Source organism: Oncorhynchus mykiss, chromosome 18 (assembly GCF_013265735.2).
Source record: "Oncorhynchus mykiss isolate Arlee chromosome 18, USDA_OmykA_1.1, whole genome shotgun sequence".
Classification (NCBI taxonomy): Eukaryota; Metazoa; Chordata; class Actinopteri; order Salmoniformes; family Salmonidae; genus Oncorhynchus; species Oncorhynchus mykiss.
Window position 1 is genome coordinate 15,825,608 of NC_048582.1, and position 16,959 is coordinate 15,842,566.

General features: G+C 45.7%; 1 protein-coding gene across 2 annotated transcripts; it reads left to right on the plus strand.

Annotated features, from left to right (window-relative positions):
• Positions 1–240: 240 nt before the first annotated feature.
• Positions 241–16,038, plus strand: LOC110495648 (rho GTPase-activating protein 20). 2 transcript variants are annotated; one of them, XM_021570984.2, is made up of 15 exons: positions 241–763; positions 5,849–5,934; positions 7,142–7,312; positions 7,428–7,577; positions 8,008–8,049; positions 8,159–8,327; positions 8,446–8,512; positions 8,662–8,850; positions 9,075–9,256; positions 9,409–9,573; positions 10,571–10,695; positions 11,590–11,779; positions 12,600–12,702; positions 12,833–13,863; positions 13,965–16,038. In XM_021570984.2, exons 1-15 carry the CDS (start codon positions 668–670, stop codon positions 14,793–14,795), a joined length of 3,597 nt encoding a protein of 1,198 aa, XP_021426659.2. In that variant the 5' UTR covers positions 241–667; the 3' UTR covers positions 14,796–16,038. The 2 variants fall into 2 exon arrangements, with proteins under 2 accessions (XP_021426659.2, XP_021426660.2); XM_021570985.2 differs by having other exon boundaries at positions 9,078–9,256.
• The last annotated feature ends 921 nt before the right edge of the window (positions 16,039–16,959 follow it).

Below are 16,959 nucleotides of genomic sequence, written 5' to 3' on the forward strand. Positions count from 1 at the left end.
TATCATGTCTAATTCCTGCTGATCATGATAATAAGAATAGTGTTTTTCACAAGTCTAACAAGTCTAAACTTCAAAGCTCACCTCAAGTCTTGGAGGAATACAACAAGCACATACGATTTTTTTTATCAAGCTTGTAACATAGTCCCACTTTCATTGAAATGTTACCTGGTCCATTTTCCCTGAGATATTTTTATTAAAAAGAACTAACTCTTCTCTACCAGACAAGGTCTGCAGTAGGACCCAGGGGCCACCGAGGCGCCTATTCCACAGGGCTCACGAGCTCGTGTGTAAAGAATTGACACAGCCAATTTGTTTCAGTGTGTGGAGAGCCTGAGTGAGGTGCGTGCTTAGAGGACCTATAAATTGTGAAGATGTGCATGGCTTAGACAGTTCGTTTTCAACACCAGACAACTGAACTCTCATTTTCAACCACGACGGACATAATACCGTATACAGATCCTGTGCGTCGTTTATACGACTTTGGTTGGACTGCAAGGTGTCGACAGGAGAATTTACCTTTCTTTCGCACATGCACAGCGACGCATGGGTGGAATGCTTCTAACGAATAAGGACTTTTATGGAGTTTCTTTCTTTACTTCGTCTTTGGATAGCTTTGGGACAGTAGAGCGCGGTTGCAGCTCCCCTTTTCCCGCGGAACTCTACCTGGATGGAAACCATGTCACCACAGCAACAGAACGAGCTGAGCCGCAGGACTTCACTCACCGGCGAGTCCAAGACCAGCACGCAACATGAACACAAGAGGGTAAATTAACGTGATAGGCCAAATCATGTGTTTTTACGCACTCATTCCCGATTAGTGTGTGTGTGATTTGTTATGCGTTTCAAAACAGTGAAAATACTTTTTTTTGTAAAGTAGCTTATTGCAATTGTGTTGTTGCGCGCTCTGTGCCCCGTAGCGCACTGACTCACACGGGGATTGCCGGTGCTATGTTCGGACTCGGTGTTCCCAGGAGGAGGGAGTAAATCGCCGTTAAACCGAACCCCCGGTTGTAGATACTAATCTGAATATCCATAGACAGATCCAGGAATTACGCCCATGCAACTCAGTTATTTTCTGAAAACAGCACTACTTGTTGCATATCCATGCGTATATGTGAATTGGTGACATTTCAAAAGCGTTTCAATGCTCTGAAACCATAGATCTTATGCAGTATATCAAATATGACATCTTCGTTTGAAACCGTAGGCTTTTATCATATAGCCAACTGTAGGTTATTATAGGACAATGATCAACAGTTGGAATGTATAGATTCCCCCTCCGCAGTCTTCTGAATCAGTAGTTGTGGTGTTTGTGTAAAAGCTGTGGTGTTCTGTAGCCGGGTATTCCAGTCTCTGGCACCACTATAGTGTCTGGCTGCGTGGGGACTGGCAGCCTTTTGCAGTAGGCTTTACCCACTGCTCTGCTTTGTGTGGAAATAGCAGCTATAAGCAAGCCTGCCATTAATACAGTGACTGCTTCAGTAATTTATAGTTATTAAAACTATTTCACTTATCTGTCCAGTCACAAGACCTACAGTGCATTCAGAAAGTATTCAGACCCCTTGACTTTTTCCACGTTTTGTTACATTACAGCCTTATTCTAAAATGGATTCAATTGTTTTTCCCCCCCTCATCAATCTACACACAATACCCCATAATGACAAAGTGAAAACAGCTTTTTAGAAATGTTGCAAATGAATAAAAAAATATAAAGCGGAGATATGACCTTTACATAAGTATTCAGACCCTTGACTCAGTAGCTTGATGAAGCCCCTTTGGCAGTGATTACATCCTCCAGTCTTCTTGGGTGTGACGCTACAAGCTTGGCACACCTGTATTTGGGGACTTTCTCCCATTCTTCTCTGGAGATCCTGTCAAGCTCTGTCAGGTTGGATGGGGAGCATTGCTGCACAGATATTTTCAGGTCTCTCCAGAGATGCTAGATTGGGTTCAAGTCTGGGCTCTGGCTGGCCACTCAAGGACATTCAGAGACTTGTCCCGAAGCCACTCTTGCGTTGTCTTGGCTGTGTGCTTAGGGTCGTTGTCCTGTTAGAATGTGAACCTTCGCCCCAGTCTGAGGTCTTGAGCACTTTGGAGCAGGTTTTCACCATGGATCTACTCTGTATTTGCTCTGTTCATCTTCCCCTCAATCCTGACTAGTCTCCCAGTCCCTGCCACTGAAACACATCCCCACAGCATGATTCTGCCACCCTTACGGTAGGGATGGCGGCAGGTTTCCTCCAGACACTTGGCATTCAGGCCAAAGAGTTCAATATTGGTTTCATCAGACCAAATAATCTTGTTTCTCATGGTCTGAGAGTCTTTAGGTGCCTTTTGGCAAACTCCAAGTGGGCTGTCATGTGCCTTTTGCTGAGGAGTGGCATCCGTCTGGCTACTCTACCATAAAGGCCTGATTGGCGGAGTGCTGCAGAGATAGTTGTCCTTCTGGAAGGTTCTCCCATCTCCACAGTGGAGCTCTGTCAGAGTGACCATCAGGTTTTTGGTCACCTCCCTGACCACGGCCCTTCTCCCCCGATTGCTCAGTTTGGCGGGGCAGCCATCTCTAGAAAGAGTCTTGATGGTTCCCAACTTCTTCCATTTAAGAATGATGGAGGCCACTGTGTTCTTGGGGACCTTCAAAGCTGCAGAAATGTTTTGGTACCCTTCCCCAGATCTGAGCCTCGACACAATCCTGTCTCGGAGCTCTACGGACAATTCCTTCGACCTCATGGCTTGGTTTGTGGGACCTTATATTAACAGGTGTGTGCCTTTCCAAATCATGTCCAATCAATTGAATTTACCACAGTTGGACTCTAATCAAGTTGTAGAAACATCTTAAGGATGATCAATGGAAACAGGATGCATCTGAGCTCAATTTCGAGTCTCCTATCAAAGGGTGTGAATACTTATGTAAAGGTATTTCTGTTTTTGCAAAAAATTCTAAAACCTGTTTTCTCTTTGTCATTATGGGGTATTGTGTTTAGATGAGGAGGGGGAAAATAATTTCATCAATTTTAGAATAAGGCTGTAACGTAACATAATGTGGAAAAAGTCAAGGGTTCTGATTACTTTCCAATGCACTGTATATTACTGTGTCATAATAACTGTCATTACTAATGTAGTATAGATGCCTTCCTTATAACCAGTAGTGACAGCTGATGTCATCACAGGATAGGTCCTAACTGTTTAGGTTAGCAGATTTGGCTGCTGACCAGCAGGCTAGATAACCCTGATGGGCTTAACATAAATAATTGGTCCGTTGAGGGAACTTGATTATGCCTAAAGTCATGACACAAATCATTATCTGTACAGTTCAGAATAACATGTTATTTAGCTGTTTACTTTGAGATAGAACAGGCAATGCTTTACATTGTTGCCCATGTGCCATGTATTAACTTAATAACCAACTACTCTGGTAACCAGGGTTGGGGAGTAACAGATTACATGTAATCCGTTACATGTAAGCGATTACAACAAAACGGTGACTGTAATCCGTTAACAGCAAAAAATATTGTAATCCGATTACAGATACTTTTGAAAAAGTAGATGATTACTTTTAAATTCAGTATTTTTACAAAACAAATCTTGGACTCTTCTCTGTTTTCTCAATGACACTCAAATCGGTATTGAAAAAAGGAGCAAATTTGAAGTTTGTTCCACCTGAGTGAGACTGACCACAAGTCAGAGACCACTATGATGACACATCAAATGTGTTTGATGGATCGCATGAAAAGAGCAGGAATAGGTTTTTGTAGGCTACAGTCCAATCTATGTCTTCCAATAGTGCGACTGCTGTCGGCATCCAAATATTATCCAACGTGAATAAACGCTTGGAGGTAAGGATGACAGCAGTGGTGTAGTCTACTGCATACAGATATCACTTATTATTGATATCTACGTAGCTCAATGATGTGAATCACACTGCTGCTCTCTCATTTTAGATATCTGCGCCTTACATGTTGTGGATGTCTTTTCACAGCTCTAAATGTGTACTTGAACCCGATAATGGTTGAATTCAAGAAGTTTAAGCTGCCTATCAATCATTGTTTTTGAAACCAGTGGATAGACAGTGAAAAATGCGCTCTTGCAACAGCTGCATAGTGAGGATCCCAGCCTATGGAATACAAGTGGGGCTTTTATTGCTCAGTCAAATTCATGCTGATAAAAAAAAATCCATAGGCCTGCTGGACACATGCTCAAAGTTGCACACTTTTGATAGACTTAAAGGGGCAATCTGTAGTTGCTACATTTATTTTTGACTTATTTGTACATTAATATATATATAATGTAATCTTTTTATTATTATTATTATTATTATTATTATTATTATTATTATTATTATTATTATTATTATATGTAGTAGAAAGTGATGGGTTAGAAGAAGCCAACATAACCAACCCATAAAGTAAAATGTAACATCCATATATGGCCAGCTATGTAAACTTTAACATTGATTTATCCTGCAGTAGATGTTGTTCAATTGGTAACATACATTTTGTCTTCTTCTAATGCCTCTTAAGGGGAAAGTAATCTAAAAGTAACTGAATGTAATCAGACTGCGTTACTGAATTTGGGTAATCCAAAAGTTAGGTTACTGATTACAATTTCGGACAGATAACTAGGAACTGTAACAGATTACATTTAGAAAGTAACCTACCCTGCATGCTGGTAACATGTTGTAATGCAATTAATCAGCTGTACATTGGTGACCTCAGATGAGGTATGACTGACCCCAAAGTTGTACACAGGGTTACCTGTAGATTTCAGAGAGGAATAACATCTGATTTACGTATTCACTTTATATTTTCTACCTTAAAATAAGATCATCCACCCTCCAATCCAATTTGGACTCCCAATTAATGAATGACGTGTTGTCCCTCAAAAGGAAAGTCTCTTCAGAGCTCCCTACAGTCTACACCTACAGTACATTACAGGAGACATCCCTCACTGAGAAAGAACCCCAGTCCTCAGCCCTGTTATTTAATTGAAACCTCCATTGTTAATTTCACTTCCCTCAAACTGTCTGCTTGGAGGCCATTCTAGCGGTGACTGCTGACACCAAAGTCGATGACGAGTTATCGCATGCAACTAGTGTAAATGTTATCTCTTTACCTCAGACTTGTGCAATGTTTAGGCTGCACCACAGTAGGCTTTTTAACCGTTGTTTATATGCTGTATGTGTCTGTCCAGCCAGGCAGCTGCTGCTGTGTACTGTAAATAAGGTAAAACCCATTAGAGAACATAAGTCAGAGTTGAAGACATATTTGGGCTGTTGGATCAGAGTCTCTGCTGTGTCTGGCGTGTCTGTACAGCTCTCTCTCTCTCTCTTTCTGTTTCCCTCCATCTCCACCCATATCGTACCCCTCTCTCTCTGTTTCCCTCCATCTCCACCCATATCATACCCCTCTCTCTCTCTCTCTGTTTCCCTCCATCTCCACCCATATCATACCCCTCTCTCTCTCTCTGTTTCCCTCCATCTCCAACCCTATCATACCCCTCACTGTCTCTCTCGCTCTCTCTGTGTTTCCCTCCATCTCCACCCATATCGTACCCCTCTCTCTCTGTTTCCCTCCATCTCCACCCATATCATACCCCTCTCTCTCTCTCTGTTTCCCTCCATCTCCACCCCTATCATACCCCTCACTGTCTCTCTCGCTCTCTCTGTGTTTCCCTCCATCTCCACCCATATCATACCCCTCTCTCTCTCTCTGTTTCCCTCCATCTCCACCCATATCATACCCCTCTCTCTCTCTCTGTTTCCCTCCATCTCCACCCATATCATACCCCTCTCTCTCTCTCTGTTTCCCTCCATCTCCACCCCTATCATACCCCTCTCTCTCCTCCACAGAGGATGAAGTCTCTGAGCCATCGTCGACAGTCCGCTCCCTCTTTGGTCATCAACAAAGCCCTGACCAGATCCAGAACTTTCTCCAGGTATGTTGGGGGACCAGGGACATTTCACATAAACTAGGTGTAGATTCAGCTCTCAAGGTAGAGCTCTAAGTCAACAGTTTCCATTGTATTTCTATGGTTCTCTCTTGCCTAGAGAAGTGGCCATGGATTGTGATGATCATAGATCAGAGAGGTCAAGGGTCACTGGCTGAACCTGAGGAGACAGTCTGTGAGTTTGTGCATGCGAGTGAGTGTCTATGTGTGTGCGTGTGTGTGTGTGTAGGTGCGTACCCTGGTCAAACAGGAGACAGCAGTGCACTCTTTATAAAAACAATATTAAAAACCAGGTTCTATGGCTCTCCCCATAGGAGAACCCTCTGTGGAAAGGGTTCTACATGGAACACAAAAGGGTTCTTCAAAGGGTTCTCCTACGGGGACAGCCTTTTAGGTTCTAGATAACACACTCTTCTAAAAAAAGGCTGCTATCAGTCTGAGTTAGCTGTCTGAAGGGACTGACCCAAACAGGGAGACAGACCAGACATCCCCCTCCCAGCCTGGATGTGTGACAGGGTCATTACTGCTTAGACGACCCCTGGGACTCTGAGCTGTGATTGAGAGGAGTGGAAGGAGCTGGACCAAGTTTTTAATTGAGTGAGAGTTGCGCCTACGTCTTCCAAATACTCGGAGGGGTGATCTCATAATCTGCACCACACTACAGACGCTTAACAGGAAGGAGTGGAACGACTTCATTACTAAGCGAGGAACAGAGTTTTTCCATCTGTTTGTGTGTGTGTTCACATGCTATATGTCAAGGCAGTTGTGAAATGAATGGTTCACATTGATCTCCAGTTGTTGTTACACACACACACACACACACAAACACCAAGCTCCTAGTCCTAGAGTGGTTCTCCTCTCAGGCATCGCTAATCCTCTCAGATAGCTAATCCATCCCAATCAGGATCTGGGATCTATTAATATCCCTGGCTTTGACCCTCTGTCCAGGGCAGTGAATAACCATATTAAAGAGATACTGGAGGTGTGTTCATCTGCCCTGGTGACTACTAACCTAACTGACCCCTTTCACAGCAGGGTCACATTCCATTTAGTTCCACACTTCAATCACAACCACATACCCCATAATGTTTTTAACCTTTTGTTTCGGTTGTATAATTTGGTTAGGAAAGAATATATTTATTTATTCTGGAAAAGTGTGTCTAGATTGGATGTATACCTGATATTTTCTCCCCAGAGAGAGCTTCCTGGTTCCTGTGTGTCCAGAGACGTGCCCATTGGTCCAGTCGTTCCTGTGTCCTGATAGGGCGTTCCTCCTGCACGGCCACGTCACGCTGAAGACAGGGCTGCAGACGCAGGACAGAGACCTCTTCCTCTTCACCGACATCCTCATCATTGCCAAGTCCAAGTAAGAGCGAGAGAGGGATGAGGAAGGTGGGAGATAGAGGGGGGCGGATGACTGCAGTGAATGAAAATGAGTGTGTGTGAGTGTGTCTCTGACATCTGTTGTTTGTCATCCTCAGGTCTCCCACACACTTCAAGCTGAAGGCCCAGGTGTGTGTGGGTGAGATGTGGACAGCCCAGTGTATGGAGGACGTATGTGAGGGCAGCACCAACCCAGAGAGGAGCTTCGTCATGGGCTGGCCCACCTGCAACTGTGTGGTCACCTTCAGGTACACAACAGACATTCTGGGTCTGCACCCTGCACTGCGTATTTCTGAGCAGTGAAGCATTGCTTATATATACACAGCAGGGGAGGCTGGTGGGAGGAGCTATTGGAGGATGGGCTCATTGTAATGGCTGGAATGGAATTAATGGAACTGAGTCAAGCATGTGGTTTCCATATGCTTGACGTGTTTGATACCGTTCCATTTACTCCATTCCAGCCATTACAATGAGCCTGTCCTCCTGTAGCTCCTCCCACCAGCCTCCCCAGACTCCTCCGATAAACATTATGACCATTATAGGTTGTATATATTTCAACCTGGTACATTTTTACAGGTGGTTCTATAAGTTGCTGTAGAATGTGTTTAGGTTCTTATTTGACATGTTTAGGTTGCTCGTGCTGTTGTTGTTCTGACGTTTATGGTTTCTTTTTACCAGCTCTGAGGTCCAGAAGGAGAGATGGCTCTCCATGCTCAAAAGGTGAGCAACAGATAAGCCTTCATGGTTTCTTCTACTGTAAACGTATGTTGATGTGTGTCCAGTATGTGTTCTCCCTGTGGGCTGGATCCTAACTTTCCTGTTTTTCCAGTCGAATAAAAGAGGAGAAGGAAAAGGATGATCCTAAAACCATTCCACTGAAGGTGTTTGGGAAAGGCATCGGGAGTTGTGCTCAGGTCGTCAGTAAGACCTTGGGTGTCAGTAACTCTGATTCAACCAATGAGGTTGTCCGACTCGCTCTTCAACAGTTTGGTGTCACGGTGTGTATAGAATTGAGCAATACTGTTTTTTTGTGTCTTGTGTTATCTTGACTAATGTAGTTTTTCAAGTGTTTTTGTTTATCTTGGATCTTAGAATATCTTTGTCTGTGTTCCATAGAGCTGTGTGAAGGACTACCAGCTGTGGGTAAGCTCCAAGAGGGACAACGCCCCTTACCCTCTCATTGGTGAGATTCTAACTAAGGTCTTGTCTACTGGTTGATTCCCTGGTGTGTTAGTTGAATTAGGTGTTGAGTCAGGTATGTTAGTGCTAGCCTGGAACTAAATCCTACTGGAACCCCTGACCTCTGACCTTTACGCCCTAACCCTCTCCCAGGTCATGAGTTCCCTTTCAGTATCCAGATGAGTCATATGCGGGAGCCCCTGGCCCAGCCAGGCCGCAGAGACACAGTTCCACCTCCAGACAGACAGAGGGCGATGCACCGCGACCAGGTACAGGTGGACAAACAGTGCCAGTTCATCCTAAAGACCCGATGCAGCTCCACAACAACAACGCCTGTGATTGGTGAGGACTGAGGCGCTTAATGTACTAATACTAGTCTATAAAAGGTTTATTAATGGTCTATTACTGGTCTGTTACTGATGGTCCAGGATTGGCTCGTTTTTGCTGTCACGCTTTCTCTTGTTACTCTATTGCTTCCCTTTCTCTCCTCTCTCCTGTGTTGCACTGCAAATGATTTGATCTCTCTGTTGTGACCACGTCCTGTCTGACCTGACATCTCTCTCCAGTAGACCCAGCTCAGAAGCCCTTCAAGCGAAGGCGTTCTCTCATCAACTGGGCTTTCTGGAAAGGCTCCAATCCTAACCTCCACAGTTCCTCTACAAACCTCTCCTCTCCTGCCCCCGGCTACCTGTTTGGCCAATCGCTGAGCACCATCTGTTGGGACAACTCCCTGCCCAAGCCCGTCATGGTGAGTGAGGCGATGATGTCGCAGTGACTTCCGAATGACATCATCACAGTGATTTGAGGAAGTCTGTTGAAAATGTATCACTCACATCTGCAACCTCTCTCTCTCTCTCTCTCTCTGTCTCTCTGTCTGTCTGTCTCTCTCTCTCTCTCTAGGACATGCTGGTGTTTCTGTACAACGAGGGTCCGTTCACGCGGGGGATATTCCGACGGTCAGCGGGGGCGAGGGCGTGTCGTGAACTCAGGGACAGACTGGACTCTGGGGCTCAGGATGTCCCGCTGTCACGGGAGCACGTCTTCATCATCGCTGCTGTGTTCAAGGTCCACTCTCTAAAACACGCTAGACAACTCTGAAGTCTGTGGCAGAATTACATCAGTTATACCAATGTTGTGATGTGTTATGTTGGCCTTCTGGCAGACGGAGGGTTCAAGTGAAGTGGAACCAAATGTACTTTCAGGACCTGAGGAAAAACAGGTTGACCCTTTGTGCTTAGTAACTCTGGTCACCTTGTAGGACCGTGGCAGATGAAGCTGTAAAGAAGCATGCGGCTGTCACATCGATGCTGTAGTGTTGAGGTTGGGCAAAGAAACGCTCAAATTACTGCCTTAAACTATATAACTGGTCAATGCACCATCAAACCAGGTCATTTAATGCTTTAAAATGGCTGCAGAAGTGTAATTTCTTACCGATCTCTAGAGCTTCCGTCCTGTGAAATGACATCAACACATACAGGGGGAGTTACTGGCTAGCTACAGCGGCTACATTTAGCTAACGAACTAGCTACGTCAGTCGCGGCGAGCATGACCAGAATGACACGTCGATGGACCACCAAAGGCACACTCCATTTTCTGTTTGAAATTTGAGAAAGAGGTGGAGTTGGACCGTTTTTTTTCGTGCTCAAAGTCGACCTTTGAGCCTTGTGAATGACTAATGTCAGGGAAGGACATTGTCCTTGCTTGCCAAGTGTTACATTACACCTGTGCCCTTGTGGTGTGTTGTTGTCGTCAATCCAATTATCGACTCATATCTCTATGGGTGACACATACGAGCCCGTAGCAATGCAGCACAGGCTGTGCCAAAAACGATAGCTAAATAGAGATGAGGTTGTCCAATTTAATCTGTAGCTCATAATCTGGTGGAGATCCACTGAGTGAGTCTGAAGACGTTAACAGTTACATCTAAAAGTCTATGACGACAAATGAAGGTGTCCACCTAAAACTTCACCTCAAAATGAACTTCAATGACATTTTACTGTTGTATATTTTTTCCACTATAAATTGTCAGTCTAGTGACTCTGGTCTCTGTCTCGACATTCAGGACTTCCTGCGGAACATTCCGGGCAGTCTGCTGTGTTCCGACCTCTATGAACAGTGGATGGATGTGATGGAGGAAGCAGAATCGGAGGAGGCAGAGGAGGAGGAGCAGGCACAGGATATAACGAGGTAGACGGACACTTTCCATCATCACCTGTATCAGCAGTAGCCTACTCGCCCAGTAATAGGCTGAGTAATGAACCAGGTGATTTAGTTATGAAAGGGAAACTCCTCTATAGGGTTTTAAGAGTGCCAGGATCCACTACTTCCCTCAGCTCAGTGTTCTAATCATGGAGAGTTTTATCTCAATGGTTCACAAAGCTTTTCAGCTAGCTTCTCTAAACAGGTAGAGCACAGGGTTAGGGAACTGAAGAGAAGGACTGGACAGCCTCAGCACGACTGTAGGCCGCTTTAAAGTAGGAAAATATTGGGCAAACTGAATATTCCTCCTGGGCATTCAACTATTTGTTATCGATTCGTTCCACCCAGTCACAAGGGAGCCGCGTGAGTGAGAGAGAGAGAGAGAGAGAGAGAGAGAAAGAGAAAGAGTGTGAACTGTTATGTTATCATTCATTTCTGTGCTGGAAAGCAGAGTCCATGTTCAGATGGAGGTAGAAGGTAGAGGTAAGACAGATCTAGGATCAGATTACCACGTTACTTGAATCCTAATCAAAACCATCAGGCTAATGAGAAACATCTGACCACGTATCAGTCATTAGGGGCAGCTTGTACCTACACAAATCAAATCAAGTTGTATTTGTATTTTGTTGTATTTTAAATGTGTGACTGTCCTTGTCTATCAGTGTTTTGTTACTAGTCATGTGTTGTGTTTTTTGTAGTCCCAGGAAGAGTTGCTGCTGCTTCTACAAAAGCTAATAGGGATCCAAATAAATAAATAAACAAACCAGCGTCTGGAGTTTTTCCTGTCAGGGAAAACCCAAGACCCTGTTCATACTGTAAATAATACACATTTGGATAACCAATAATAACCTTTGACCCATCTGTGACCCTCCTTCTCTGCAGGCTGATTGGTCTACTGCCCAAAGAGAACGCCCTGTTGCTACGCCACGTTGTCGCCGTGCTGCACGGTATCCAGGAAAACGCCCATGACAACCAGATGAACGCCTTCAACCTGTCTGTGTGCATTGCTCCCAGCATGCTCTGGGCTCCGGGCCCCAGCAGCCCCGAGGTGGAGGGGGAAGGTGCCAAGAAGGTGAGGGGAAATGCACATAAGCACTTTCCCTTGACCCCTAACCTTTTATCTAGGCTAGGCTCCACTTAAGCCTTTATCCTGTAACCTAGTGAATGGTCACTCAAACACTGGAGAACCACAGTAGAGTAACAGTTAACATGTAGCTGGGAACTCAACAGTATTGAGAAGGTAGCTGGAAACATAATGGGCTCGCTAGGAAATGTGCAACGCGTTTCTTTCAGCCTGCAGGGTCAGCACTGTTCTCACACTCTACCCCTTCCCTCACAATGGGTGTTGTTTTTTTCTCTAATAGTGTAGCAGTTAATTCTATGGCTAACAGATTTGTCTGACGGCTCTGCTAACATAGCAAAAATGTATTATGCAACAAAGTCTTAGGTTACAAGTAAGTTCATGTGTTCCATAGCCAGTTCAATAGCCCCTAGAAGCTTATCTCGCGTGCTGAGACTGAAAATACAGACAGAGCGACATCAATGTAACCATCAGAGCCATTTTGGTGCTGCATTTGTGTCAGTTCATCACCATATCAACGGAATGTCCAACCCACTCGGAATAGATTGTTCTTTCTCTGAGAAGGTTATCTGGTGAATTCCCATCACTCACGTCACTCCTGCGTTCCTGGTTCATGCAGTTAGAAAGCTGTGAAGCCCTTTGTCCTAAGAATAGACTTACTTTTCTATCTTGGAGACTGATTTCTCATGAGAAAAACACGGTGTCTTAAATTCTAGTTTGTTTAACTCAAGGCCTAATAAAAAGATACATAGAGCTCAGTATCTGTAGTAGTTCCTCCAGGTTAAAGACCTGTCCCCTGTCCTGTCCCCAGGTGTGTGACCTGGTGAGGTATATGATAGAACACTGCCAGGAGGTCCTGGGAGAGGATGTCACCTCCGTGTTTGGAGGTCTACCCCGGAAACGTGCCGAATCGGGTATCTCACACACACACACACACACACACACTAACATCTCTGTTTATGCAAAGATTCCCCTGCTCAAAAGCACACACCATCTAATTTTCTCTTTCTCTCTGTCCATCTCTCTTTCTCATTCTCTCCACAGACGTGTCTTCCTTCCACCTGACCGACTCATCTTATGACAGCCTGGAGAACATGCTGAATGATGACAGCAGTGAGTCTCCATGCCTCCACACCTCACGGCGGCGCTGGAGAGCCAAGCCCCTGCAGGGCAGCCTGGACTCGGTCCTCACCCTGAGTGACTGCGACCAGGAGCAGCCCGACCTGGACACAGACCCCGACACCACAGACCCCCAATCTGGCAACCACCACCACCGTGATACGATCACACAACCTGGATCTGGCAACCTCCTCCAGCCCTCAACCCCAGCCCGAAGCAGGACCAGGAAACTCAGCCCAGCTGTGCCCCCCTCCTCCTGTCCCAGCCCCCCAGCTCCTCGGAGGGGGGGGAGGAGGTGCTCAGAGCCGGCCATAGGGTACTCTGTGGCCAGCTTCGTGGCGCGACTGGCAGGGAACGCAGACAGGCTGGGTAGCATCGATGACCTGGCTGGAGGTGGGGAGATGTTTCACAGCTTACGGAAGGATGGACAGACACAGACACACGGACCCACACACACAGGGGAGTGGAATGGCAGTAAGGGTGTGTGTGAGGGTTTGGGGTCACAAGGTACACAGACGCGACGCCGGGACGCAAGCTACTCCAGTCTCTCTTCGCCGCCCACCTCCCCCACCCCCACACGCTCCTCAGTGGACTCCCTGGACAGCCTCCTCTCCCACACCAGCATCCAGTCCGCTCCATTCTGGCAACCCAGGGTGGGACCCAGCGCCGCAAGATTGACTCCCTCCCCTGGTTCTCCTGCCCCTCCTGTCCCTCATGGTCCTCCTGTCCCTCCTGGTCCTCCTGTCCCTCTAACCCCCATATCTTCCCCTACTTCAAAACATGATCTACCCATCCCCACCCCGGCTCCAGGCCAGGGGCTCAGTCCCAATATCTCCCCGCCGAAGGAGATCCCTTCCTGGGGTACGCTGAAGGGCTGCAGGGGGCTCCATCCCAACACCTGGTTGAAGAGAGGCCGCAGACTGTCGCTGTCGCAGCAGGAGGATGAGGGGGGTGTGGTGAGTTCCATTACATGTGGTTGTTGTTTATTAGTACTGTTCATTCATGGAATGTCTCTCTCTCTCACACACTCATCATTTCTCTCTTTCTCTCTCTGTAGGTGGATTCCACTAGCAAGACTCTCCCCACTAGCAAGTCATGTCAGGATAAAGGAGAGCTGAAACAGTCGTCTGAGAACCCGCCCAAGTCCAGCCTGGCCAGCTGCCCCCCAAAGGCAGGAGGGTTGCAGAATCGCGGCAGGGTGACCAAGGACCGACAATCCAGTCAAGGCTCGGTGAGCCCACCATTGCGCCAGAGGTCCCAGGAGCATTTCCACTCCTGCCGCTCTCCCTGCTACCAACCCACAGACAGACCCCTCACTGTCAAAGAGCTGAGAGAGATACACAGCCGGGCCTGCGCAGCGAGCAACACAGGATATGACGTCACAAATCAGGGCAACCTTACCCCTCCCCAACATGTGTTCTATGGGCAGGGTGGACCCAGCTTGTCCCTAGCCAGGCAGAAGTCCCACTCCCAAGCCCCAGGCATGGAGGGTCTCTCCGGGGGCAGGTGTTCCCAGCGCCGGAGCTCTGAGCCTGGGGCAGCACATCTAGGCGAAGCCTTGGTTCTAGATAAGGCCTCACACCCGGAGAGGCTTCACAGAGAGGCCAAACTGGGTCAGAGGTCAAAGTCAGTGGACGGGTCCCAAGACCTGGGGCTGAAGGTGTCCTGCACGGACCAAAGCGGGGCTCCGAAGTTTTGCCTGTCTCCCTCTGCCACCAAGGCTGTGAGGGACTATTTCTCGCCTCACACGCACAGCAATCCCCAAAGTGGTCAGCAGGTTGCGCTAGCCCTGATTCATGGGCAGAGGGAGCGGCTCAGGAGGTGTAGTGATCCCATGCTGGAGCCGGACTTTGACCAACTGCTCTTTGCTGAAGAGTCCTACGTGTGAGACCATCACTGGTTGTGAACGGTCACACTAAATGCTTCTACATACAGCTGTGAATCTACAGGTAGAGTCATTTAGGACCATAACAGAACCAAAACATAGCGCTTATGAGAATCACAGATATAACAACCTTCTGCTTATTGTGGACAAACATTCCTATACTTACAATGCACTTTGCTTTTCAGAATCGATTGGTAATAAGACTCTTCTATATTATTATAGATTCTACTAAAAGAGCTCACTGAAGTGAATGTATCATGTCCGTATTAGGAGTAGTGAGGGAAGAGTAGTTTCAGATTATGTAATGTGTCGTTTTAGATAGCAGAAGTGAACAAATGTACTTTAGGGATCAGGCTATTTGGTTGGATTACATGTGAGATTATTCACAGGGACCCTTGCAGTGAACTGCCTATGATCAGTATAAGATTACTAAAACGTTTACTTTTAAACAAAAATTCCTTACTAAACCGTGTCATATTTAGACAGTGTATGCGAGGCTGTGATTTTGCATTGACAGTATTTTGTAAATAAAAGACGATCTTGACTGCCAATGAAGCAATGTTGATAATGACAAAGCAAAGTGCTTTAAGATTACAGCTGTAGTGTTTCCTCAAAGGATTTCTCAAACTCTGTATTTCAATCTGTGCTGTATATGTGGCAGGGTGTCTGAGAGATGTTGTTCTCTATTCACTCTGTATCGCTGAAGCGTTACTGATTCTGCGATAGAAATGTAAAGGTCATTTCCGATTGAGCTGACATACAGTATCCAGCGTTTACCGCGAATGCAGTCGCCGCTAAAGCGGGAACGTTGCCTTTAAATTTCAATCACGCTCAAAAGCTGAACTTCCACGATGCGGACTGAATAGAGCCCTATGTTTGTATAGATCCGTTTGTCTGACAAGTATACATGAATTATATAATCTGTACGGTAAATTTACAGTATATGCAGTATGATTGTTAGCTTATTTTCTACATTTGAAGGTATTCATTTCATACTAATTGCTGCCAATTGTGTTATGTGCATTTTCACATAGCTTTCTACACCATAAATTGTGCTTTGTTCTCTTTTTGTATTTGTGCCAATAGGATGCTTTATAATGTTTAAAGTGTACACGCTGTATTGAGATTGTACACGCTGGCAGATGCCGTCGCTGCTTTATTAAACTGGCTACTACACTCGTTTGCTGTGTAATGCATAAGATAATCAGATCATAAAATAAAACAAACCACCTTGGCTAGTAAGACTAATGGTGCCGTTGTTTCGTTTTCTTTGAAATGTTCTCTCAGTCCAGTAGCACATGGGAAACTGTCTTTTGAAGTTTAATACAAACTCAATTACACCCAAACCCCACTGAACTCAAGTTTAGCCAATCACCCACTGTCACCTCAATCAGCAGTGCTGGTGCACCCTGGGGACTCCAGAATTCCAGTTTGATGCCAAGCTGTTCTGAATGACTGATGTAAGAACTTATCTAATTAATTATGCCATGTTGCCAACAAATCATCTTGGTGCAGTAACTTCCAACATAGATCCAGCTAATAATATCTACAAAATGTAGATCAGGGTGACTGTCAGTGACTGACATAACAAGAAAACTACTGATGCACAACCACAGTTCTAAATTGCACCTTGTGTATTCTACTATTATAACTCCCAACAGTAAATTGAGCCCCTGACTTGAGTCCCCACCCAAAATGAAATCATATATTTGTCTACAAAAGGGGGACCACGTGCTGCCAGTTGCCCAAGCCGGATGTAGATTGTATGTGGTTCCTGTTTGGAAAGAGATTAGCAGGCATTCAAAATCAACAGATTCTGGTTCTATTGTTTGAAAACACTCTTCCCAAAGTAACTACACTGAACAAAAATATAAATGCAACATGTAAAGTGTTGGTCCCATGTTTCATGAGCTTAAATAAAAGATCCCAGACATTTTCATATACGTACAAAAATATTTCTCAAAAATGGGTTTACATCTGTTAGTGAGCATTTCACCTTTGCCAAGATAATCCAGCCACCTGCCAGGTGTGGCATATCAAGAAGCTGATTAAACAGCATGATCATTACACAGGTGTGCCTTGTGTTGGGGACAATACAAGGCCACTCTAAAAAGTGGTTTTATCACAGAAGTCTAAAGTTTGAGGGAGCATGCAATTGGCATGCTGA